The sequence below is a fragment of the Apis florea genome, unplaced genomic scaffold, assembly GCF_048593485.1.
Source record: "Apis florea isolate Af1SG1 unplaced genomic scaffold, ASM4859348v1 contig_3772_pilon, whole genome shotgun sequence".
NCBI lineage: Eukaryota > Metazoa > Arthropoda > Insecta > Hymenoptera > Apidae > Apis > Apis florea.
In genome coordinates, this window is record NW_028256845.1 from 2073876 (window position 1) to 2098377 (window position 24502).

Below are 24502 nucleotides of genomic sequence, written 5' to 3' on the forward strand. Positions count from 1 at the left end.
TAAAAAAATGAATATATACATGAAAGTTTATTTAAAATCTAATAATTTTAGTTATATAAATAAATTAATAATATATATAATTATATATTTTTTTTAATCAAATTTATAATTTACTCACTTTCCGTATAGAGTGCGCTATTTATTATCGTATCATCGTACTTCAGGAATTCTATTTTATTTTACAAATTAATATTCTAGTATATCGTATATATAAATAATATATATAAATATATAGTATATATAAATCATATATATATATATATATATATATATATATTTTATTTGTGTACAAAACAAAGCGTAAACACTTGTATCGATTAATCTCGTATATATGAGAAATTATTGATTTTTATGTTTCTTTTGTTATTAAAAATAATGTTATATTAATACTCTTAAAAGAAAATAAAAATAGAAAAAGAAAGTAAAAATATATATAAATTTAAGTAGATAAAAATTATATTCTATATATATATAGATAACATATATATATAGATTTTGAATATTATATCTCTTATAATTGTGCAAAAATATAAATTGAAATACAACTTTGTTAATTAATGACTATTAAATCCAATTATATTGTTATAAAAACCATTTTTTATTTAAAGGCAATTAAAAACACCAAATAAAAGCAATAATAAATTATAATAAATTAGAATAAATATCTGAAATGTAAACTCATACATTATGCCTAGTGGAAGACGTAATGCAGCTAGTAGAAATGGACAAGCTAAAACTCAAACTAATTTTACTATGTCTTCAAATAATGGTATCCGAAGTAATAGTGGAGAAAGAACAGCAGGTAGTGGTGCAGATGATAAAAAATCAGAAGAACCTTGTGGAATAAAAGCATTGGTACCAAAACATGTACCTATACCAATTGTACCTGTGGATGGTCATTTATCATTTGAAGCATTATCTTTAATTATATCAATTATTGCAGCTTCTTTGCAAATGCTTAATTTATATAGAAGTGTATGGTGGTTACCTCATTCTTATAATAATTATAGTATGGTATGTAATTTAAAATATTTTATATTCAAATCAAAATTCATATTTTTCATATTTTTACTTCATATTATATTTATTTTATATGTATTAATAGAAGCATATAATTAAATTTTATTTAATTTTTCAGAATTTCTATTTAATAGATCCTTATTTACTTATATTTATTATAACTATGGTAGCAAGGCAATTTATTTATTCTTTATTGCGTCGAATTATTGATATTTCATCACCAATTCGTTGGTTATCTACTGCTCAAAAAATGATGAGGTATACTTTGCTATAAATTATATTTGTATTTCAAATAAATTATATTTGTATTTTAAATAATTCTAAATATTATTTATTTTACAGGATAACCTTGTTAATCATTGTAATGAATATATTGTGTTGGTGTCTTTATCATATGGCTGAAAGACATAACTCAATGAAAATTTTTTATTTATGTTATCCGTTTGTATTATTTTATTAAATTATAATTTTTCATTATAATACATTATATTAATTTATATGTGTAATATATATAATATGAAATATCAGAAATTTTTATTATGCATATTTTGTTTCAGAAGTTTATCTGTATATTTTGTAATGTTTGGTATAAGTGCAGCACCTTTTTTTGATATATCAGCAATACCTTTATATGGCAAAGATGAAAAAAAAACAAAATTTCTAATGGGTATATATTTTACATATTAATAATAACTATAATTATTATTATATTTCTAAGTTGATTTATTTATACATTTATAAAATATATAATTTTTTTCTTTTATAGATAAACCTTTACATAATTGTTCATTAAATGCATCGGCAATTAGAGCAGAAGTTTCAACATTAAGATCTGATTTTAATCGTCGTTTAAAACGAGCTTTATTTGCATCCTCTAGTAGTGCTTATGTATGTGGTATTGCACCTATCATATTTGTACCTCAACATTTACATTTTAATGTTTCATGGGTTGTGCAACATGTTATTATGTTTTGGCTTGAAAGAATAAGTGCTCATTTTACACATGCTTATCCTGTCAGGTATGTATTTATATGATCTTATCATGACCTTATTTATATAAACTTATATTTCATATAAATTATATAAGTTTTATAACAATTTTTTTGTTGTCTGATGAAGAATGTTGTATTAAACAATATGAATGTTGTATTAAAAAATTCATTTCCAGAAATTTGATGAATACTGTAATTATTTAGGTATTGTGATGTTTTACATAGAGCAGCATTACATCTTGGTCGATGGGTTAAAATTGAAAATCGAAATAGTCACACTTATGCTCAAGCCTGGAATGATTCAGTGTTATGGCCTCATGGTTCAGTTGTTAGACATAACAAAGAAATTTATCGTTCAGAAGGTTTATGTACTGTGGCAGAACCAGGAAATTCAAATCATTATAGATTTTATGTATGTGATAAACATTAAATTATTTCATTAAAAATTTTATTTTAATTACATTTATGAATTTATTATGAAAATTGTAAATTAACATTTTAATTATTTTATATAGGCCTTATTTAGTAATCCCACAATGTTACTTTGTTCAATGTTGGGCTTGCAGCTTCTTCTTGTATGTGCACAATTATTTATTTTATTACGCACAACTGATTGGTATCAAGTATTATCAATAACATTGCTTCTTCTGATTAACTATTATACTTTATTTAAAATTATTAGAGATTATCTTATTTGTTGGAAAGTATATCATGCTGAGCAAATAATACAAGAAAAATCGCAAATGATTGCAAATTCTAGTGTACAATAAATAAAACAAATTTTTAAAAAATGTTTGCATTATTATATTTATCATTTTTCAATATTAATTAATTTACTATTTTTATTTTATTTTAATTAATTTTAAATTATAATTCTTTTAGAATTTTTATCCCAAATTCAAATTAAAAATAATTTTGATTCCCCTGGCAAAGATATTCTTGCTATTTCAAATAATGGATATACAGTAATTCAGTTCTATGCAGACAATTCAGGTATATAGTTTATATTTATCTCTAAAAAATTCTCTAAAATTAAAATGTTTCAAATATATTTAAAAATGTTTGAAATATAAATATTATAGATATTTTAAAATGTTAACATTTATCATTTATTATTTATTATTATTGATAAAATTAAACGATATTTTTTTTCAAGGATATTGGTTACTCCATTGTTACTTCATTTATTATCAAATAATTGGTATGGAGATAGTTCTTAATGTTGGAGAACGAAATCATTTACCTGTACCTTCTCATTTTCCAAGATGTCGTAATTACAAACCTGAAATTAGGTAGGAAATACGAAAATGAATTAAATTGAATAATGAAATAGATATTTTGATAAATTGTATCTTATAATTTTATTTTAATAAATTAAATTGTACTAATTCGTAATTATTATTTTTTTAATTTTGTTTTTAAAATATTGTAAAAGAACATATCTTTTATAATATTATAAATAAGTATCTTTGTGAAAAAATAATTTTTCTTTTTCATTTATTATGAAATTATACAATATATAAAAGAATTTATTCACATATAAATTACATAGTACAATATAATTTTATTATAATAATATTTTCTATTGCATAAATTAAGTTATTAAAAAATATATTTATCTTTTCATTTTTGTTTTTCAATTGCATAATAGCTAATATTTATTCTGATTTAAACTTAATATTAATTGTATTTTTAATTATAACTTGTATTTTAATTATAACTTTTTATGATTTATATGAATGTAAACAGGATATCATCGTTGATGCTATAAACATTAATAAGACAATCCATATATTTGGATTTACTTGAGATCCTATATTCCAACTTTTTATCTTCTCTTTTATCCAGCTTTCATAAGAAAGTACACTGGTATACACATCGGGAAAATTTTTCGCGCATGGTATACCGAAGGAAACGATTCCCACTTCTGTGCCATTTACGACTAAAGGACCGCCAGAATCGCCCTAAAACAAGAAATTTTGAATACAATAAATTTACAATAAATTTAGAATATAATCAGTATTAAATAAAAATATGTTATTCGAATATGATATCATTCATTAATGATTAAGAACGAAAATTTATGTTATTTTTAAGAACAGGGATTTAATATTTCAATTCTTAGATTTTCAATAATATAATATTGAAAGTATAATTTAAAGAATGAAACAACAATAATACACAATTAAAAATATTAAATACCAATCATAAAATATTTTTCACAAGAAAATTGAATTCTATAGAATTTTAATAAGAATTTGAAGTTTCATAAAATTTGATTCTGTTAAAAGAAATACTTGTATTAAAAAGAAATATGTGAAATATTAAAAATGCAAAGCATAACAAAATTTTTCATTATTTAAAGTACTTAAATAATATATAATGGATAACTTACCATACAAACTCCTTCGTTTATCTTATTTAACGTGCATATATTATCTTTCATTGTTCTATTATATATATATTCGCATTTTTCTTGCGATATTACAGTCAGATTTAATACTTGCAATGCACGAGGAATTACAGGTTTTAATCCATCCTATAAAAAATATTAACATACATTTTAATAAAACTATTCAATATTTTAATATTTCTAAATTATTCATTATAGTAATAAATGTTTTCGAATAGAACTCATATATATTATAACAAAATACAAATAATTATATTTTATCATATAAAAAGTTACTTTTGTTCATATGTATAATTTATATTTTAAAAACCACTTACTAATTGTCCCCAACCAGTTAGCACAGCAATTGTATTTTCAGGTGTATAATTCGATGCAAGTGAAATCGGCTGAACATTTTTATTATATTTTATACGATTTTTTACACGTATTAAACCGATATCATTTATGATCATGGTTTCATTATAATTTTCGTGCCAAATTATTTCCTTAACAATATAAATAATACCAGAAAATAAATAATTGGTTCCAACAGCAACTGTTATTTCTGATGATTTTTTGCTAGAAGTATGAGATTAATGAAAAACTAAATAATAAAAACTACTTTGCTATTATTCTTTTTTCATTTTTTTAAATTTCATAATTCAATATTTTACTTTATGATTTTTCAATAGTAAAAATAATCTATAACAAGTATCTATAATAAATTTTAATATATATAATATATATATATCAAATGATTATTAATAATATTTTAATCATTGTAATATTCCAACAAAAATAGATGTAAAATTAACATAAATTGATTTTTTAATTATTATATTTTTAAAGCAATTTTTTTTTCTTATAGATTTTCTTACCGATAAATACAATGCGCAGCAGTAAGGATTGTATAATAATTAATAATAGATCCACCACATATATGATAATTGTTTAATCTAATTGATACTTGATAAGGATATTCACCATCTCCAGCATTATGACCGCCCACTATACGTGGAATTACAGATTCTGAAATTAAAAACATATTATTAAAAATATTATTAAATATTATATACTTACAAATGGAATTTCAATTTAAAATTAAGAACGTAATTTTTTTACTATTTCTATTATTATTTTATTATATTGTTTATGTAATTAAATATTTTTATAATATATTTTTAGATTTAAAACAAATAATTTTTTAAAAATTAACTATTTCAAATATCTTGAAAATTTACCACTGGTCACGTCAATAATTAAAACTGTAATTAATAAATGATAAAACGTCATGACGATAAAAATCAAAATCTATACTATTTGTTAATCTAATATTTTCATTATACTGATACTTTAACAGACATTTATAAAAAGTTATCTTATTCATTTTAAAATTCTCCTTTATATATTTCTTATAAAAATGTTTTAAATAAGATATCTAAATAATCATATCTAAATAAGATATGAGTGTGTCTATAGATAGATATTAGATAGATTAAAAAATGGATGTTAAGAAATAAAAAAAATTATTTTAAGATTACAAAGTTTTAGATAAAAATGATAAACAACTTAAAATAATCGATCAACCGATTGTTTATAAAAATAATCTATATCATTATAAATCAAATTTCATATATGTATTCTATATTACAAATATATATTTTCATTATTTTAAAATGTAATAAATTAATTTACACATCTAGAAAAATAGAAATGAAATAAAGAAGAAAAAATATCTATATATCCATTCCATGAAAGCAATTTCAAAGATTAATAAGAAGAATTCTGCATCAATTAAACATACCAAAATTGCAACAATTAAACGTATTATAAATATAATATTTAATAAATCAAATCATCAATCTTAAAAGTTCCAACTTCATTGGAAATTTTTCAATATAATCTTTTATTTTTATATTTATAATTTATATCAAGATTTGATAGAAAAAAAGAGTTACCTAATCGGATTACGATTTCATTATTTTATTTGTATGATAAATTTTATTTGTATATATATTTGTATATATATATATATATATATATATATATATATATATATATATTTAACAGACATATATGTATTATTGGACAAAGATGTAATTAAGAAAATGATGTGACTTTTAAATGGTATTTTTTGTGCATAAATTTGTACAGTATAAATAAGCAGAATAATGAAAGAAAGATAAATATAATACAAATTATGAAATCATCTCAAGAATGCCACAAATGAAATAAAATAGGATAACGAATATCAAGAAAGAAATAGAAATAGAACAAAAATTAGCAACAATCAACATTATCTCTAAAGTATTAAAAATATTTTTTCAAATAGGATAAGCAGATTAAGAATTAAAAATTAGCGACATCTTCTGAAAACTTTTAGAACTTATTCTGATTTGAAGAGATAGCATTCAAGAGATGGCATTGATCAATTTTTACTGTATTTTTATCCTTCTGTTATTATTTGCTCTTCTTACTTATGTTAGTTTCATTTGCGGCAATCTGGAAATGATATTGAACCCCATATACTTATCCTATATCTTTTTCTAACTATTTGCTTTTTTTATCTATTTATTCTAATTTTATGCGCTCAAAAGATGATATTGATTTCTGATTAACATTTTTATATTAATTCAACATATGGATTAAAAATCTTAATAAAAATCTTTTCCATTCAAACTTTATATGTCATAAAAATATATATTTTATATATGAAAATTTTTCCATATTTTTTCAATTTTGATGCAAAATTTTTGTTCAAATTTCAATTTTATATTATAAGTATATAATTGAACAGATGGCACAATTTTTATAATTCTTCTATTTCCAAATAGAATTTTTATTAAATTTTTCATTTTTTGTTAAATTTTATTATGATTTATTTCAAATTTTTTAGACTTATTTAATTTTTATGTTAAGTTTTTTTTTATCTCTTTCTTGTTTTTGTTTCTTTCGATATATTTAATGACAAAAATTAAGAAACAAACTAATTCTTTATGAATTTCTTTATTTTTTTATTCTTTGAGATGAATATGTCGAAATTAAAATTAACATAAAAAAATTATAATATATGTATATACATCAATAAATAATAATTTTTTTCAAATATGTTTGTATAAAGATTAAGTAAAAATAGAAAATATAAATAAATTTATAAATGATTAATTTGTTTCTTTGTCAGTAAATATATTTCTGTGATTTGAACTAATGACCAACATCATCTGTGTGTAAATATATTAGCCTGTCGGTAAAATCATTATATATCTATATTCCACCCTTTATTTCTATTTATATGTTTACCACTACAGCTGATCGAAACCCATATAAACTGTTAGACTAACATGCAAATATTGTAAGATAGTTATATACAGATATTTATTATCTGTGCAAAATGTACAGAAATTATCACAGGAATACAAAATGATTGATAATTAATAAAAAGTGAATAGAGACAATTAGAAGAAATTTCCATTTTTTTGTAATGTCAAAAAAGTTATCATGCTTCCAATATGTTATTTTTCTAGACGATATTTTATGATTCTACAATTTCACGTCCTTTTAATTTTATTATTTTTTCCAGGTAAATTTATACATATAATATATAGGTATATATTTTCTAAATATTTCTTTTCATCTTTTAAATTTAACTTTTTTTTGTAAATTTATAATTTATATTATTTTAAGAGTTATATTTTAAAATGATTTTATATTTCCTTTTTTTTGTTAAAAATTATATATATAATTATATATCTAAATATTCAATTAAGTATTAGAAATTATTATATTTATATATAATTTTATACAAATAAATTTGTTTAATTTAATATACAAATAAAATTATATTTATAGTTAAAGAATGTATTATGCCAGAAGCAAGTCAAGAAGGATTACTACATTCTTTTAAAAGTTATTCAGATGTAGTTATGTTTCATTACACAGTTCCAAAAGAGGTACTCAGAGCTACTTGGCAATTTGCAGCATTTATGGATGGTCAAGATTGCTTAGAAAGAAATGTACATATGTAAATATTTTTTTATTTTTACTTTCATGAATACATACATAAGAGATATAATATGATATTTATTTCTAATATTGTAATTTTTAGATACTTGCAATGGGGTAGTTACCCTGTGATATTTATAAATAATGATACATTTCCTAGTAATATGTATCCCAAGCGTAATCATACTATTATAGTTTCTACAATTACAACATTTGAACCAAAAACAACTGCAATTGTTCCAGTTTATGGGCCAGAAGCTGGTGATTGGTTTGTAGGAGCATATTTATCTCATTGGGATGAAAAGGTTCAACAGCAGGTTTGATATTTATTTTTATTATACTTTGATATTTATTTTTCCTTCAATGTAAGATTATTTTATATTAATTCTGCAATTTTTTATATTTTAGGGACTTGGTCATAAATGTCATTATAGTATAGGTTCGGTAGCTATATGGACACAAATTAATAGTATTGAAAATATTCCTATTGGTTATCAACAAACTTTAAGAACAAAAGAAACTACTTCTTACTATAAGTAAAGAGTATAATTTCTCTATACAGTTCATACAAAAATTTGAAAATGATTAATATATTCGATTTTTATCTAGGATATATATCCCATCAGGAACATGGAATTTTCGCTTAGATATTTGGGGTTGTAATTTTACTGTGCTTAAATTTCATAATATACATGAACCTTGTATAAAAAATATGGTTCTACAAGGACGTTCTTTGCCTGTTTTTAATCATTCTCAACCAATTAAAAATAGAAATTTAACTATGTTAGATTCATATACTTTTACAGAATCTTCTCCTTATGAAGATAGTTATTATTATTTGATGATTGTTTCAGATAGCATTATTGAAGTAAATGTCAAAGTAGTCACTTTTGGTAACTTTATTATCTTTATCTTTAATTATATTTATTTTAATTTATATGAAATTTATATATTTTTTTCATTGTATTTCATTTTACAGAATGTCCAATCAGAATAACAGAAAAATCTTTTGTAAGACAATATTTAGATGCGCCTTCATTTTCTAAAGCATTAGCTCAATTGCATATGAAAGATTTAATAAATCATTTACATTATAATGAGAATAAAAGCAATGGATCATTTTATAATGGAAATAACTTTATGAAAAATCAATTTCATGTGTTAGATGAAAATTTTGATGATTCATGTGTTCCAAGATATCAACTTGTTAGAATTAAACATTCACAAACATTTTCAGGATCCTATCTATTACAAGTATTAAATTTATAATAAATATAAATATAAAATATAACTAATAATAAATATAAGAAATATATTAATTATATGCATATAAAATGATTTTAAGGGTAGAGAATGGTTAACTTCATGGGTGATGTTAACTGATATACATCCAGTAATTACACAATTTAATATTTTACCATTAATTGATATTGGTGGCACACTTGATATAAGTGCTCGTTTGGAAATGGACAAAGTAAGCTAATAATAAAAGCTTTTCACTATAATTTTTTATATCATTTAATTTATTATATGTTTTTTAGATAATAACAAAGCAGTTAGTAAAAGTTATACTTTGTATTCGGCGTGGACGCATTCCAAATAGAATTAAGAATAATATTATATGTGAGAATTCAAGAATGTCAATGATCTTATCTTCATTTGATAAACATAATGAAAGTTTATTGATTCCATATCCACAACCAGATACTTGGTATGTTACTTTAGATGCAACATGTTATTTTAATGGGTAAGATTATGTTGTTATATTATTTATTAAATATTAAAAATACATTAGATACATATATATTTAATAAAAATAAATTTTATATATACAATTTATTTTTATTTATAATAATAAAATAAAATAATGTTATTAATTAAATAGAAAACCAGTAAATTGTGAAATGGAAGAAATTTTAGTATCATTAGATATAAGGACTAGACAATGTGTATTTCCTGGAAATTATCCATGTGGTCACCATGGAACCTGTCAAGAAATTCATCGTGATATTCTTTATTATACAACGTGTAAATGCTTTGAAGGTTTAATTATTATTTAACATATTTAATATTATAATTTATGTAATTATTATTTAAATATATATAATGCTATATATTACATAGGATATAAAGGATGGGGTTGCACTGATGGTACTAGTGCTAATTCTGAATCTTCTGTTCTCATAACAACATTGATGCTTACTTTAAGTAATGGTTTTTTTATACCTGCTATATATTTAGCTGTTAAACGTGGATTGTATACCGAAGGATTAGTATATTTAGCAACTATGCTTTTTTCCTCTATGTATCATGCTTGTGATCAACATGTTATGACTTATTGCATTGCAAAGTATGAAGTACGTAAATTATTTTATAAAACAATTTTAAAAATTGTTTCATATGTTTATTTTGCAATTATATAAAATAAAATAATATTTTTATAAAATGATTTAAAAATTTATATTATTTATAATATAATTAAATATTAAAGATTTTTGTTAAATTTATTTTAGGTTTTACAATACAGTGATTTTTTTTCAAGTATATTAGCATTTTGGGTAACACTTATTGCAATGGCTGAATTACCGATTCATTTTATATCTGTATGTCATATGTTTGGAGTTTTCATTATAGCTTTTGGTGTTCAATCCAATAAGACAAGTCTTATTAGTATATTAATACCTTTAGGAATGGGTATTATGATTCCAGTAAGTAATTTAAAAGAAATATTTATAATAATATGATTTCTTTTTTTTTTCGAATATATATATATTTTTTTTTTTCAGATGGGGACATATGTTTATCGATGTTTTCACTTTAAAAAGTGGAAAAAACCTATTAGAACTTCAAAATTATTAGCTGGTTTAACACTTGCAATTATAGGTTTATTGCTCTTTTCTTTAGTTGAAACAGAATCCAATTATCAGGTATACAACAATATAAATTATAAAATGTTAAAGAATAATTTATAATATTATATAAATTACTAATATTTGTTTTTTAGTATGTCCATAGTGCATGGCATGTGATAATAGCCATCTCATTGATATTTCTTTTACCTCCATCGCGATTAGAACAAATTGATTCTTCAGCTACCAGCTATGATAGTGAATTACTTGATTATAAGGATCCATCAAGTAGTCCAATTTTTACAATAACAAATGGTCAGGAACATTTAGTAATTGCATCAAATTGAAAATTACAATAAGAATTAGTAAGACAAACAAACCAAATACATACTGTTATTTAAGTTATTTGTGCCAAAATAGTGTTCTACTTCTCTAAGCGAAAAGAAGATTAAAAAAGATATAATATATATTATAGTCTATATAATATAATATAATATAATATATTATAATAATCAAAGTTGAAATTATTATAATAATATTATAATATATAGTATATTATAATCAAAAATGAATGTATATATACAAGTATCATATATACATATACATAAAATATTTATGTATAAATTTTATAGTTCCTAAAATAAGGATGTATAAGAAATTATAGGGTAATCTATGTTAGATTATATAATTCAATATAACATATAACTGTTTTGATTGTAAAAACTGAACGAACTTATAAATGGTGCTATTTTATTAATATTATGTTATTTTTAGAATATAATAAATAATTCTAATAAAATTATTTTTATATATTTTTATTGTTGAAAACTATATTATATAATATTGAATATACCAGGAAAGTAAAATAACATATATTTTTTCTAGAATGTTATCATTAAATATACCATTTAAAAATCGATGACGATTTACTGAATTTATTATATTAATATTAAAATTAATATTTGCATCTTATATGTATATTTTATAGTTTTTTTTTTTAAATATAATAGAAGAGAAATTTATTACAAATTTATTACATTATCAATACAGTTATAATATTTTCATAATAATTGGAAGTACTTAATATATCATTTTCTTCATTTTTTAAAATAATTTATTTCTTTTAAAATTACTTTTTGTATAACTCATATATTTTATATTTATCTCATATATCTAATAGTATATAAAAAGTATATTAATTGCATAGATTACCCTATATATATTCCTATTGATAAATATAAAAATATTTATTAATTATATTTTATTTCTTATTTTTTAAAAATATATTTTGTTATATAAATAATATATATTATGTGTGTGTTCTGTATAACTAGTATAACTTTGGGAAATATGAAAATATAATACATTATATCTTAATAATATAGAGATACATATTATATGTTAAATATTATTACATCTATTTTTTACATTTAGTCGTCTAAGGGACCACAGAATGTAATAAAAGATATTAATAACATATTAGAAAATGAAAGTATGAATATTGTGCCTAAATATAGGTAAATTATTCGGAAATAATATTCAAAAGTTAAACATCTTAGAATTTGCAAATTTTATAATTTTTTAATATATAAATCTTTGTATATAAGATATAAAAACATTCATTTTAATTATTTTAAACAAATATTATTTGATTTCCTATTATTTAAAAAAAACTTTTAAATAAAAAGTAAAATGTAAATAAAAAAATCATCAATTGCTATAGATATTATATGAACATTAAGTAATTGTTAAAAATTCTCAAAGTTAATTAGTTTTAATACAGAAGATTCACTCACAATTTTTAAAAATAAATTAAAATATTATATATATAAGTTTTACAATATTTTAATTTCATTATAATAAATTTCATTTTTTTATTTTATATGATATGCAATATTTTATTTACAAAAGTTTTTTTTTTTTAATTTAATAGAGTATAATTTATTATTATTATTAATTATAATTAATATTTCAAACTTTAAATATATTTATATGATTTCATTTTGATATGGTAAATCATTAAGATAAAATATTTATTTTACTATTCAAATACCTCATAATATGTAAAGTGCCATCTAAGATTTCTCTTTCATCCTATGCCTTATATTATAAATCTTATTTTTACACTATTAAAAAAGGCAGGATGATTGATAAAAAAAAATTCATACAATGTAAATCTTTAAGGGAATTATATATGGTATATTATTTTAAAATAAAGGAAGATTTTAAATATTAAGATAAACAAAAAAAAAATGTAGAATGGCCGTTAATCTTAAGGAGAATCATAATCTTGAAAGTATATTATCAATGTGAATTGATAATGTATTGTAAGTCTGTCATAAATTCAGAACAAATATAAATAATATAATATTTCATACAAATAAAATATAAGCAAATAAATATTTCATATTATATTGAATGAGTTAATTAACATATCAAATAAACTTTTTAATATTTACTGCATATTATGTAAAATTTTATATAATAACATAATGAATATAATATCATGTCCAAAAATATTATTATTTTATTATTATTTTCATAATAATGTAATAATTTAATCATAAAAAAAATTATTTTGATTCTTATACAAAATTTTTATAAACAATTTTTATTATTTCATTTATATCTTTTATTGTAATCTTAAAAAATTTCATTAGTATATTGTATTTGTATTGTAAATGTTAAACATCTTTTGTCTCTTGTCAATTACATTTAATACATGTTCATATTGTTGCAAAACACACCTGAAACCATGCATGATACGTCCTCTTTAGAGATATAAATATAGATAAATTCAAATAAAAAAGATGTTTAGCAGAAGTGAATAAAATATTTAAAAAAAAAATTTATCATTTAAATAAATCTGAATAATTTATATCTTCTTACTAACTTTTCAACATTACAATCTCCTATCCAATCTAATGCATTTATAATTATAGAATATTGATTTTTTAAGTATTGTGAAATGCATAACAAATTCACATCATTATTTATCTTTTTTTTTGATTGACGAATTACATTAATGTAACAATGTTCGATTTCATTACTAAATATTTTCCATATCTAAAAATTTTTTATTATAAATAATTTTTTCTAATTATTTAAAGATATATGTGAATTATACCTGTATCCATTTATTTTGTAATATCTCTTGTAAACTTTTTTTTTTTTTAAATTTTTGTAAAGCGTAAATTGCTTCGATTCCTTCTTCTATATTTTTTACATTTTTAAATATATTATTAATCAAATTAATTACCATATTTTCTAATTGTAAAATTGTATATCTAAATTGTTTCATTTTATTAAGCCATACAGGTTTTATAATAGTAAAAATGATATTGCGAGCTGTTATAATTTCATCTAAACTTTCGTAAAACAAAAATTCTATTTGTCGCCAGTATGCTTCATAATCGACTCCTTTTGGACCTCCTATTAATCTTATTTTACCATCTCTATAAAATATATAAAAATTACAATTAAATCTGTTTTATTTATTTATTTTTTTTCTTTTACTTTACCTTCCAAATATTGTTAATGCTTCACATATTTCAATGATATCATAGCATCTTTGTTGAAAAATATCAATTTTATTAAAAACTTCTTTTCGATTTATATTCCATTTTTTATTAGAATTAGTATAAGACGTAATGTTCGTCATAATCTACAATAAATTTTAACAAATTACTAATGTAACTGATATACGTGATATATAACAATAATACATAATGATTATTAATATGAAGAATATTATTTGGTAAATTATTTACATACGTGATCATAAATTGTTTTATAAATATTGCAACAAAATATACACTTTTTCAACATCTCTATTCCTATTTTAGGATCATCTCTAAAAGCAATATCTAAATTAATATAGTTTATACATTGTTCCATTATTTGTGAACTTAATGCTTGACATAATATTTCCATATTATTCCTAAAAATATTATGATTTTAAACATATTTATTTCATTATTTTTTTAATCGATTATATATTCTTACTTATTAGAATAAAATGGCGATTCTGTCCAAACAAATAATATAAGAAGCAATATTTCTGTCACAGAATTTTCAATATTATCTGGAATTTGTAAATTTTTACAAAAATTAAATACAATATTCAAATAAATTAAATTTGATGACGCCTCTTCAAATTTTGTATCAGTATACATAATTAATTCTTCTAATTTAAATGCACTTGGAGAACGCAAATTTTTTAATATATCAATAATTAATTGAACTTCTATGTTAAGAAATTGAGTACGTAAAAGGTTTAAATTTGAACCTATAAAGAATATATTTTTTATAATTTTAAAACATGAAATCAAAATAAATATAATTTGAAATAAATATTTTTATAATAATTGAAATAAAAAAATAGTAAATGAAAATAAAAAATTAAAATAACTAATGAGAAACTAACGTTTTGCATTCCAATAATCAACTTCATCTTGTAAATTTTTAATTTTTCTCCATTTCAATGTTATTGTTGCTCTATGCATTTGTCCAATCCAAAACCAAACTATTTTATCTAGTCTTTCAATTAATTTTCGTTTTTTTTCATCTTCTTCCGAAAAGATTGATGTTTGATTTGTATACAACGAAATATAATCATTTTTATTCGAAGATTTTAAAAGAGTTTGAAGAAGACGTTCTTTTGGTACATATAAAATAGTCAGACCCATTGGTTTATAAATTTCATCCATTAAACGTGAAATAAATTCATGTAAATTTAAAAACACATCATGTCTTAAAACTATTCATTATGGAAAATTTTAATTTCAATAGATTATTTTTTCTTTAAAGATAATAAATTGAAAATAAAATAATAAGCTTTAATGAAAAGGAAAAAATATATATAAAAGAATTCGAAAATAATATATATAAAAAATAATTCAAGAAATGAAGAATTTTATTATAATTAAATAATTTTTTTAATTATGATATTCTAAATTTATCTTTGGATACATGATGCGTAATCTTCACTGTGAAGCACAATCGGTGCATATATATTTTCCATAAATTTTAAAATATTATTTTTTATGTTTTTGTTAATATTACCAAATAAAATGGTCTTTAAAAAATTTTCTGGAGTATAAATTTGCCATGGTGATCTTAAGAAATATGTAAATCCCATAGATACATGTATCGGAATATTTAACATGGCATTTAATTCATTTTTATCATAAAATGTAGTTAGCATTATATGTGATGGATCTTTAAAATATTCTCTAATTATTTCATCCGATTGTTTGTTCCAACTTATATTATTACAAGAACATATTGTTAAATTTTTTACATATTTCACCTAAAAATATGTTCAAGTATATTATTAAATTATATTAAATCATTTCAGCAGACCGTTTATTATTATAAGTGAAATAGTATTAGTAAAAATAGATCGTATGAATAGTACTATTCTTATTACATTACGTCATTCATATGATTAGAGAATCTTAAAACGCCGATAGAGGTCATTACGATAAAATTATTTTTACTAAAATTATATTTGTAAAAAATCACATATTTCATATCTATAGATAAATTTATTTTACAATATATTATCTATAGAAAAATAAATATATGTTATAATATATTATCTTATTAATGCACATTAATGATTCATATTTATATGCGTATTAGTATATATAATTTGAAATATCAATTTGAATTGAAAAATTATTGATTTATAATTATATTCTTACTAATTCAATTAGATCTTCTTCAGAAAGTTTTGGTTTCTCAGGTTCTGAAGAAAGTTCTTCTTCAACTTCAGGTATTTCTAGAATATCATTAATATTATTATAATATCATAAATATTAAAAATTATTATTTCAATTATAAAAAATTAAAATTAATTAATATTATTAATAAAATTATCAGTTAAAAATATTTAAATTTAAAGTTTATTACATATATCAAATTTTAAATAATAAATAATTTTTTATAATATAAAGATGAAATTTCAAAATTTATATATTTAATTATTTTACCTTGGTGCCCAAAATTTTCTTCATCTGTATCCATATCTAAAAATTCTCGATGATTATCTATCATTTTATCCGATTTCCGTAATATTTCAGATTTTTGTTCTTTTTTTACGCTCATTTTCTATAATATATGAAGATAAATAAATGAATAAAAAAATAATAATAAAAAAATGAATATAATATTAAGTAAATAGTAATATAATTTGAATATAAAGATTCGTGTATCTTTTCGGCACAATACTGATTTTACTTTTTTGTTAAATCGATATGTTTCATATTATTATAAGTGATATATAAAAAATATAAATTAAAAATCCGCCATGAAGAAATCAATTATAAATAAAAAAAAAATATTTATAATTACAGTAAAAATTTGAAATAAGAAAAAATCAAGAAAATTTAATACAATGTCTTTATCCTCAAAAGAAAAAATATTTCTCGGTTCATTTATTCATACTAACGAATACGGAAAATTGATTGTTGTTGATCATGGAATGATACATGTTGAAAATGGGAAGGTATTTATTTAACTTATTTATCAATAAGTTTTTATTTACATTTAATTTTTAATTTTATTATATTTATATTTATAGATATAAATTAAATATTATATCTAATACATAATTTACATTATATTATTTATTATATAATATATTTGTTAATATTTAGATTACTAATATAATAATAAATCCGAAATTAAATGACATAAAAGATAAAAATGTGAGTGTTCTTAAAAACAACCAATTTTTAATACCAGGATTCATTGATTGTCATATTCATGCTGTTCAACTTCCTAATCTAGGAATTGGATATGATAAAAAACTTTTAGAATGGTTGGAACATTATACTTTTCCTTTAGAGAAAAAATATATAGATGAAATATTTGCTGAACAAGTATTTAATACAGTTGTAGTAAGTTTAATGTAATATTAAAGTATTAAGATTGCTATTTCATATAATTAACTATATTCTATAATTATTATTTTTTAATTAGAAACAAACTATAATAAAAGGTACAACAACAGCATGCTATTTTGCATCTTTATATTCAAGAGCATCTGTAATACTTGGACAGATAGCAATTAATATAGGTCAACGTGCTTTTATTGGGAAAATAAGTATGAATGAAAAACGTAATGATAATTATTATGAAACTACTGAAGAATCTATGAAAAATATAAATAAATTTATAGAAGATTTGATTAAATTAAATGTAAAACTTGAATATTATTTAAATTTGTATTTTAATTTCTTTTTTATGTAAATATCAGATCTTATTCATATAATTATCGTTATAGAGCCCTCTCATAAAACCAATTATAACACCAAGATTTGCTTTAAGTTGTGATATGACATTAATGAAGGAATTAGGAAATTTAGCAAAACAGAAAAATCTTCATATACAGGTATTATAAATATTAAAAAATAATATTTCTATTTGTTTAATGTTATGGATAAATAAATAATCTAGTAATAATTAATAATTATTATATATTTTTTAAATACGTTTAATTTTATTTTATATATTTTTATATATTTTATATCAATTCTTTTATATAATATAAAAAAATTTAATATAAGATAGAATATTTTAGACTCATATATCAGAAAATTTAAATGAAATACAAGAAGTAAAGAAAAAATATCCTGAATATTCTTCATATGCAGATGTGTATGATAATGCAGGACTTCTTACAGATAAGGTATGTTAAATATTTATATAATATAAAATATAAAAAGATCATAATGTCTTATCTACTTTTAGACAGTGTTAGCTCATGGAATATATCTTTCGGATGATGAAATTGCATTATTAAACGAACGTGGTGCAGCAGTTATACACTGTCCTTCGTCAAATACATGTTTAAAAAGTGGTCTTTGTGATGTTCAAAGACTAAAAAGTAAAGGAGTTAAAATTGGTCTTGGCACTGGTATATACATTACATTTACTTCATAATTTTGTCATGATGTTCATTATATTTTAATGAAATATTTTTAGATATCTCAGGTGGACAGAGTTGTAGTATCTTAGATGTAATGAAATCAGCTTTACAAGTATCAAGTCATTTATCTTTAATTAAGGATAATTATAAAGCTCTTGATTATAAAGATGTATTTCATATGGCTACTTTAGGAGGTGCAGCAGGTAATGTTTCCAGAGTTAAGAGAATTTATTATATTATTGCATTTTTATTTAATATAATATTTTTTTAGCACTTGCGATTGATAATCAGATAGGAAATTTTGAAATAGGTAAAGAATTTGATGCTCTTGTTGTGGATATAAATGTAAATGATGGACTTTTAAATACTTTTCAAAATAGTACTTTAGAAGAACAACTTCAAAAATTCATATATTCTGGTGATGATCGTAATATAGTTGAAGTATACGTAAGAGGATGTAAAGTTAAGTAAAAATAATATACATGTATAATATCTCATTTTATATATGTTTCATTGTTTATAAAAAACTATTTTAATTTATATAATAATAATGATGTAATCATAATCATTCATGTTATATATTTATATATATATATTACATATCATATATATATATTATATATATTATTTATTGACTATATAAAATAAATAATATCTTACTATTTCAAAACAAAATAATATAAAAATATATTATTTATTAAATTAGCATGTAAATATAAACATTATAAACATATATCCTTATGTTGATTTAGAAATATTTTTATGCTTCTTGCAGCTTGATCAAATGCTTTTTCAAATCCAATACTATCATCATCCTACAATTAAAAAAATATTTAAATATATATATATATATATATATCAAATAATAATATTAAAAAAATGTATTATACAAAATATAAATAATAATATAAGATAATATATAACGATATATAAATAAGTTATTATACTTAAATTAATATTACAAATACTTACGAATAATGGATCTTGTATATTTTGCTCTCCATTTGGATCATACTTTCCAAGGAGCTCAATTTTGGCTTGACTATCTTCTGGTTGAATTTGAAATAGATTATAAACTATTCCATTATCCATTCCAAATATCCAGTTAAATTTGTAGAAATCTTCCTTTGTTATCTGGAAATATGATAATATTTATTATCTTATTTTTTAAATACAAACTTAATTACCTGTCTTGCTGTGTGAGTATAATATATAATGCCTCTTTTTTTGAGTGTAGACATAGCTCTGGGTTCTGGATTGTTACCTACATGATATTTCAAAAGTGCAGCACTATCTACTTCCCAAGAATTAAGAAGATTTAATTTTTTTATTTCATCATAAAATATTGCTTCTGCTATAGGAGAACGACAACTATTTCCTAAAAAATTTAATATTGATAAAATATATCAAATTATTATATTACTGTAAAAAAATAATACTTCTTAATCCAAAAATATACCTAAACACACCATTAATACTTTCTTTTTGGAGGCCGTCATTCTTAACTTGGAAAAATATTTAAGGTTATGTAAGAGATTTTAATAAGATGAAACAAAACTTATATATTTGATTATAAATAACTTTTGGGTATAAATAGTTACATAAATATATGCACAAAATTAACATAATATTAAAAAAAATTGATTTAGATATAAAAAAATAAAAAAAAATTGTTTTAGAAAATGATAAATAATAACAAATTAATATTTTAATTTTGTAATGAATATTTATTATTTTTAAGAATCTTTAAATATATGTATATATAATATTTCAATAATATTTATTATTTAAATTACTTTAAAGCTTCAATTTGATTATTTATCTAAAAATAAAAAATATTGTTATTATATTTAAAAAAAATATGAATTATAAAAAATTTAATAAAATTAATAATACCTTTATGTTTTTCTAAAAATGCTTTTGAACTTCGCAAACTTTGTTCATATACCTTATAAAATCCAGCAATGTCTACATCCTGTAATAAAATATTTATCAATATAAGTTTCATGCAATAGACTATTATTTATTTATATGTTACGATTTTAAATTAACATCTTAAAATAATTATATACATAAAATGGATCTCGAATTATAAGTTCTCCTCGAGGATCATATTTTCCTAAAAGTTCAATTTTAGCAGTAGAATTAGGAGGTTTCATTTGATTTAAATATTGAATATTACTCTTGTCCATTGCAAGTATCCAATCAAATTTAATAAAATCATCTCTTGTGATCTATAATAATAAAATATATTAATATAAACATATATATAAAACATATAATACATTTACTTACTTGTCGTGCTTTGTGAGAATAATTGGTGATACCTTTCTCTCTTATTATAGACATAGATCTATGATCTGGGTTTTTACCTATATGATATCCTATAATACCTGCACTTTCTACTTCCCATGAATCACTTAAGCCTAATTTATTTATTTGATCATTAAAAACTGCTTCTGCTATAGGAGAACGACAAATATTTCCTATAAATAAAAATCATATTACTACTATAAAATTTTTTATATTTATTTATTCAAATAATATTTTAACATACCTAAACAAATTATAAGTACTCTTTTTTTTTCAGTCATGATTTTTTTTACTTCATACAAAGATTAAGTTATAATAAAAAATAATTTTAAATATAAAAAATATTTGTAATTATCTGCATATTATAATATAATTATAACTACATATTTTATGATCATGCAGGTTTGCCAATGTTATATTATTTGAAAAATTTACTAGATATTTTATAACTTTATATTATAGTGTTATTTTGATTATAATTATTGGCAGTACTTATTTATATGAAAAATATGCCATGTGGTTAAAATAAAATAGGTTAAAATTCACTTAAAAATATTTTTAAAAATGTCATTTTTTATTAGAAATAAACAAAATAGTGGAGGAATTAAAAGAAGGGTATAAAATATATATATATATGATTTTTAATAATTTTTTATGAGATTATTTTATTGTAAAACAATAATTATTTATGATATTGTACAAAAAGTTTATTTTATATTTTAATTCAATATTATTATATTTTAGTTCAATCAACATATTAAAAAAAAAGGACAGAAAAAAAATATAAATAAATCTGTACCTGATGATAATGAAAGTATTGCAAGTACAGATGAAGAAATTGCAGAAGAAAATCAAAGGTTTTTTATATTATCAAATTTACATTATCAAATTTTTTAAGTTTTTCTTAATTATTATTATTTCTAGTAGAGATGAAGAATATGAAAGTGAAGAAGAAGAGGAAACAGCTCAGGAAAAACGTATAAGACTCGCAAAGCAATATCTTGCACAAATTGAAGAAGAAGGTAAAATTTGAATAAAATATATTTCTGTATAATTATATTATTCATATTTTAATATTAAATTTATATAAATATAGAAAAAGATAGAGCAGAATTTGAAGAAGGAGCAATAACAAAAAGATTACATGAAGAATATTTAGAAGAAAAAGGAAGATTAAGGAAAACTGTAGCTTCAAATTATATTAATTATGGCGAACCTATTGTTTTAAAATGTAAAGAACATAAAAGTTCAATTACATGCTTATGTCTCTCTAGTAATGGAAAATTCTTATATTCTGGTTCAAAAGATGGTAGTTTAATCAAATGTATGTTATTTTTGATTAAAGAATTATATAATAACAATTTGTACTATATAATTATATAATAATAATGAATGAATATTATATATTAGGGTGTTTGAAAGAAAGAACAAAATTAAAAGCTATAAAAGGAAAAAGAAAATCACAGGATGGTATAAAATGTGTTCAATGTTTAGCAATTAGTACTGATAGTAAATTTTTGGTAAGAATATATAAATTTTCATTTATAATATTTCATTTATATTCAAGAATTATATAAATATTTATTTTTCTGATTAAAGGTAGTAGGAGATAATGGTTCTAAAAATATTATGGTATTTTGTGGAAATACATTAAATCATATAAAAAATTTACAAGGTCATAGAGGGAATATTACTTGTTTAGTTTTTCGTAAAGAGACGCATACGTTGTATTCTGGTTCCGAGGATAGGAGCGTAAAAGTATGGAATTTAGATGATATGGCATATGTTGAATCTTTGTAAGTATATTTTTATCTTTTTTGATTTAATTTAATTTTATTTTAAAAATTTATCATTTTTTTAGATTTGGACATCAAAATGGTATTACATCGATCGATGCACTTACACGAGAACGAGCTATTACCAGTGGTGGTTTCGATGGCACAATTCGAATTTGGAAAATTGTTGAAGAATCGCAACTTATATTCAATGGACATGGCAGTAGCATAGATACTGTAAAACTTATAAATGAAGAACATTTTTTAAGTTGTGGAGCCGATGGACAATTATGTGTTTGGGGTTGTTTAAAGAAAAAACCTTTGTGTTCAGTGTTAGATGCACATGGAAGAGATAAAAGTAATAATCAACCAATGTGGATTTCAAGTATAGCTACTCTTCTTAATACAGATTTAGTTGCATCAGGTATTTTTTTTTAAGTATACGAGCATATTCATTTATAAATTTTAATTATCCATATATTTTTAATATAATTATTGAATACAGGATCACAAAATGGTGTTATTAGATTATGGCAATGCGGTGATTCTTTTAGATCACTGAATCCATTATTTGAGATTGAATTAACAGGGTTCGTAAATGCATTGTGTTTCACTCCAGACGGAACTCAGCTTATTGCTGGAATTGGCCAAGAACATAGGCTTGGAAGATGGTGGCGTATACCAGAAGCAAAAAATGTTATTGTTGTAATACCGTTAATTCAAACAAAAAATAAATAGTTTATAATATATAAAAAAAGATTCTTTGGAGTTATAAATTGAATTTAAAGTTTTAGACAAATATAAATCATATAATTTTTTTATATATTTAATCTGAACAAACTTTATTATTATTTATGTACATATATTAAAAAATGTTTGCTATTTCATAATTTTTTGTCTATTCCTAATATGCTATCTTTGAATGTCTCGTTCACTGTGAAATCGAATCATAGATATGCGAATGAAATAAAAGAAATATTGGTCCACAGTACAAGTATTTATTTATTCTGTACAAAAGTTGAGTTATAAAATATTATGTCCCCATTTTAGGTCTTGTTTTTAGTCTTGTATACCATGCCTTCTTGAGTTCGTTCGTATAATAACAATGATCGCCATTGAGGACATTAGCGTTTATGAGAATAAAGCGATTCGGTCATTGATTGATTACTGACAATGAACCAGAAAGAAACGAGTATCGAAGATGAAAGATCTCTTTCTCATTT

The 24502-nt window shown here is 20.7% G+C and overlaps 8 protein-coding genes across 40 annotated transcripts; 4 read left to right on the forward strand and 4 right to left on the reverse strand.

The window, feature by feature from the left end:
* Window positions 1-95: 95 nt before the first annotated feature.
* On the forward strand, window positions 96-5601 carry LOC100872879 (transmembrane protein 39A). 22 transcript variants are annotated; one of them, XR_015294488.1, is made up of 11 exons: window positions 96-197; window positions 696-1014; window positions 1139-1278; window positions 1363-1461; window positions 1578-1687; window positions 1787-2039; window positions 2217-2424; window positions 2528-2587; window positions 2895-3005; window positions 3169-3304; window positions 3762-4058. XR_015294488.1 is itself a non-coding variant. In XM_086915338.1 (9 exons), exons 2-8 carry the CDS (start codon window positions 754-756, stop codon window positions 2979-2981), a joined length of 1158 nt encoding a protein of 385 aa, XP_086771464.1. In that variant the 5' UTR covers window positions 96-197; window positions 696-753; the 3' UTR covers window positions 2982-3005; window positions 3169-3802. The 22 variants fall into 22 exon arrangements, 14 of the variants coding, with proteins under 14 accessions (XP_086771464.1, XP_086771455.1, XP_086771459.1 ...); XR_015294484.1 differs by having other exon boundaries at window positions 117-197; window positions 609-1014; window positions 3861-4360; XR_015294490.1 differs by lacking the exon at window positions 2528-2587.
* On the reverse strand, window positions 3524-5858 carry LOC105737465 (chymotrypsin-1). Its single transcript, XM_086915340.1, has 5 exons — window positions 5646-5858; window positions 5283-5433; window positions 4743-4983; window positions 4408-4551; window positions 3524-3976 (listed from the first exon to the last, which is right to left on the reverse strand). The coding sequence occupies exons 1-5, from the start codon at window positions 5695-5697 to the stop codon at window positions 3737-3739; spliced, it is 828 nt and encodes a 275-aa protein (XP_086771466.1). The 5' UTR covers window positions 5698-5858; the 3' UTR covers window positions 3524-3736.
* Window positions 5859-7405: 1547 nt separating this feature from the next.
* On the forward strand, window positions 7406-12071 carry LOC100872759 (transmembrane protein 8B). Of its 4 annotated transcripts, none has more exons than XM_012483305.3 (13): window positions 7406-7984; window positions 8254-8425; window positions 8510-8723; window positions 8815-8942; window positions 9016-9299; window positions 9386-9660; window positions 9752-9880; window positions 9948-10153; window positions 10292-10449; window positions 10531-10763; window positions 10920-11114; window positions 11193-11333; window positions 11411-12071. In XM_012483305.3, exons 1-13 carry the CDS (start codon window positions 7903-7905, stop codon window positions 11600-11602), a joined length of 2409 nt encoding a protein of 802 aa, XP_012338759.2. In that variant the 5' UTR covers window positions 7406-7902; the 3' UTR covers window positions 11603-12071. The 4 variants fall into 4 exon arrangements, with proteins under 4 accessions (XP_012338759.2, XP_086771467.1, XP_086771468.1 ...); XM_086915341.1 differs by lacking the exon at window positions 7406-7984 and adding an exon at window positions 7990-8009; XM_086915342.1 differs by lacking the exon at window positions 7406-7984 and adding an exon at window positions 7991-8009 and having other exon boundaries at window positions 8344-8425.
* A 1695-nt stretch (window positions 12072-13766) lies between these two features.
* LOC100865016 (uncharacterized) lies at window positions 13767-17490 on the reverse strand. 6 transcript variants are annotated; one of them, XM_086915345.1, is made up of 10 exons: window positions 17252-17490; window positions 16964-17040; window positions 16320-16566; window positions 15682-15912; window positions 15261-15543; window positions 15030-15195; window positions 14777-14919; window positions 14383-14710; window positions 14149-14321; window positions 13767-14002 (listed from the first exon to the last, which is right to left on the reverse strand). In XM_086915345.1, exons 1-10 carry the CDS (start codon window positions 17364-17366, stop codon window positions 13912-13914), a joined length of 1854 nt encoding a protein of 617 aa, XP_086771471.1. In that variant the 5' UTR covers window positions 17367-17490; the 3' UTR covers window positions 13767-13911. The 6 variants fall into 6 exon arrangements, with proteins under 6 accessions (XP_086771471.1, XP_012338790.3, XP_086771470.1 ...); XM_012483336.3 differs by having other exon boundaries at window positions 15261-15339; window positions 15682-16014; window positions 16227-16566; XM_086915344.1 differs by having other exon boundaries at window positions 14515-14710; window positions 15682-16014; window positions 16227-16566.
* DhpD (guanine deaminase) lies at window positions 16337-19877 on the forward strand. Of its 2 annotated transcripts, none has more exons than XM_003691388.4 (9): window positions 16337-17034; window positions 17615-17766; window positions 17918-18160; window positions 18243-18461; window positions 18547-18654; window positions 18844-18951; window positions 19014-19179; window positions 19248-19394; window positions 19463-19877. In XM_003691388.4, the coding sequence occupies exons 2-9, from the start codon at window positions 17656-17658 to the stop codon at window positions 19660-19662; spliced, it is 1302 nt and encodes a 433-aa protein (XP_003691436.1). In that variant the 5' UTR covers window positions 16337-17034; window positions 17615-17655; the 3' UTR covers window positions 19663-19877. The 2 variants fall into 2 exon arrangements, with proteins under 2 accessions (XP_003691436.1, XP_086771474.1); XM_086915348.1 differs by having other exon boundaries at window positions 16872-17034; window positions 19502-19877.
* On the reverse strand, window positions 19679-20787 carry LOC116413839 (low molecular weight phosphotyrosine protein phosphatase 1). 2 transcript variants are annotated; one of them, XM_086915350.1, is made up of 4 exons: window positions 20651-20787; window positions 20460-20569; window positions 20164-20325; window positions 19679-20006 (listed from the first exon to the last, which is right to left on the reverse strand). In XM_086915350.1, exons 1-4 carry the CDS (start codon window positions 20688-20690, stop codon window positions 19914-19916), a joined length of 405 nt encoding a protein of 134 aa, XP_086771476.1. In that variant the 5' UTR covers window positions 20691-20787; the 3' UTR covers window positions 19679-19913. The 2 variants fall into 2 exon arrangements, with proteins under 2 accessions (XP_086771476.1, XP_003691435.1); XM_003691387.3 differs by having other exon boundaries at window positions 20379-20569.
* Window positions 20788-20897: 110 nt separating this feature from the next.
* LOC100872518 (low molecular weight phosphotyrosine protein phosphatase) lies at window positions 20898-22030 on the reverse strand. The gene is made up of 5 exons (XM_003691297.4): window positions 21749-22030; window positions 21487-21677; window positions 21264-21425; window positions 21088-21166; window positions 20898-21013 (listed from the first exon to the last, which is right to left on the reverse strand). The coding sequence occupies exons 1-5, from the start codon at window positions 21783-21785 to the stop codon at window positions 21006-21008; spliced, it is 477 nt and encodes a 158-aa protein (XP_003691345.1). The 5' UTR covers window positions 21786-22030; the 3' UTR covers window positions 20898-21005.
* On the forward strand, window positions 21941-24270 carry U3-55K (U3 small nuclear riboprotein factor 55K). 2 transcript variants are annotated; one of them, XM_012495641.3, is made up of 8 exons: window positions 21941-22119; window positions 22249-22361; window positions 22432-22526; window positions 22601-22828; window positions 22915-23024; window positions 23104-23300; window positions 23366-23703; window positions 23785-24270. In XM_012495641.3, exons 1-8 carry the CDS (start codon window positions 22069-22071, stop codon window positions 24015-24017), a joined length of 1365 nt encoding a protein of 454 aa, XP_012351095.1. In that variant the 5' UTR covers window positions 21941-22068; the 3' UTR covers window positions 24018-24270. The 2 variants fall into 2 exon arrangements, with proteins under 2 accessions (XP_012351095.1, XP_012351094.1); XM_012495640.3 differs by having other exon boundaries at window positions 21972-22119; window positions 22429-22526.
* The last annotated feature ends 232 nt before the right edge of the window (window positions 24271-24502 follow it).

Bases quoted from the DNA above. Each gene is read 5' to 3' on its own strand.
- LOC100872879 (XM_012483302.3), top strand. From the start codon at position 688: ATGCCTAGTGGAAGACGTAATGCAGCTAGTAGAAATGGACAAGCTAAA. The intron at 1,462-1,577 runs GTTTGTATTATT...ATTTTGTTTCAG, and splicing joins ATTTTTTATTTATGTTATCC to AAGTTTATCTGTATATTTTG. The intron at 2,040-2,216 runs GTATGTATTTAT...GTAATTATTTAG, and splicing joins ACACATGCTTATCCTGTCAG to GTATTGTGATGTTTTACATA.
- LOC105737465 (XM_086915340.1), bottom strand. From the start codon at position 5,697: ATGACGTTTTATCATTTATTAATTACAGTTTTAATTATTGACGTGACC. The intron at 4,984-5,282 runs GTAAGAAAATCT...TCATACTTCTAG, and splicing joins GCTGCGCATTGTATTTATCG to CAAAAAATCATCAGAAATAA. The intron at 4,552-4,742 runs GTAAGTGGTTTT...TATTTTTTATAG, and splicing joins TAACTGGTTGGGGACAATTA to GATGGATTAAAACCTGTAAT.
- LOC100872759 (XM_012483305.3), top strand. From the start codon at position 7,903: ATGCTTCCAATATGTTATTTTTCTAGACGATATTTTATGATTCTACAA. The intron at 9,661-9,751 runs GTATTAAATTTA...AATGATTTTAAG, and splicing joins CAGGATCCTATCTATTACAA to GGTAGAGAATGGTTAACTTC. The intron at 11,115-11,192 runs GTAAGTAATTTA...TTTTTTTTTCAG, and splicing joins GAATGGGTATTATGATTCCA to ATGGGGACATATGTTTATCG.
- LOC100865016 (XM_086915343.1), bottom strand. From the start codon at position 17,366: ATGAGCGTAAAAAAAGAACAAAAATCTGAAATATTACGGAAATCGGAT. The intron at 16,567-16,963 runs GTAAGAATATAA...ACATATTTTTAG, and splicing joins AAGAAGATCTAATTGAATTA to GTGAAATATGTAAAAAATTT. The intron at 14,003-14,148 runs GTTAGTAAGAAG...GCATGGTTTCAG, and splicing joins GGAGATTGTAATGTTGAAAA to GTGTGTTTTGCAACAATATG.
- DhpD (XM_003691388.4), top strand. From the start codon at position 17,656: ATGTCTTTATCCTCAAAAGAAAAAATATTTCTCGGTTCATTTATTCAT. The intron at 18,655-18,843 runs GTATTATAAATA...AGAATATTTTAG, and splicing joins AGAAAAATCTTCATATACAG to ACTCATATATCAGAAAATTT. The intron at 19,395-19,462 runs GTAATGTTTCCA...ATATTTTTTTAG, and splicing joins TACTTTAGGAGGTGCAGCAG to CACTTGCGATTGATAATCAG.
- LOC116413839 (XM_003691387.3), bottom strand. From the start codon at position 20,690: ATGACGGCCTCCAAAAAGAAAGTATTAATGGTGTGTTTAG. The intron at 20,570-20,650 runs GTATATTTTTGG...TAAATTTTTTAG, and splicing joins AGTATTAATGGTGTGTTTAG to GAAATAGTTGTCGTTCTCCT. The intron at 20,326-20,378 runs GTAATTAAGTTT...TCATATTTCCAG, and splicing joins ATACTCACACAGCAAGACAG to ATAACAAAGGAAGATTTCTA.
- LOC100872518 (XM_003691297.4), bottom strand. From the start codon at position 21,785: ATGACTGAAAAAAAAAGAGTACTTATAATTTGTTTAG. The intron at 21,678-21,748 runs GTATGTTAAAAT...TTTTATTTATAG, and splicing joins AGTACTTATAATTTGTTTAG to GAAATATTTGTCGTTCTCCT. The intron at 21,426-21,486 runs GTAAGTAAATGT...TTATTATTATAG, and splicing joins ATTCTCACAAAGCACGACAA to ATCACAAGAGATGATTTTAT.
- U3-55K (XM_012495640.3), top strand. From the start codon at position 22,069: ATGTCATTTTTTATTAGAAATAAACAAAATAGTGGAGGAATTAAAAGA. The intron at 22,120-22,248 runs GTATAAAATATA...ATTATATTTTAG, and splicing joins GTGGAGGAATTAAAAGAAGG to TTCAATCAACATATTAAAAA. The intron at 23,025-23,103 runs GTAAGAATATAT...TTCTGATTAAAG, and splicing joins GTACTGATAGTAAATTTTTG to GTAGTAGGAGATAATGGTTC.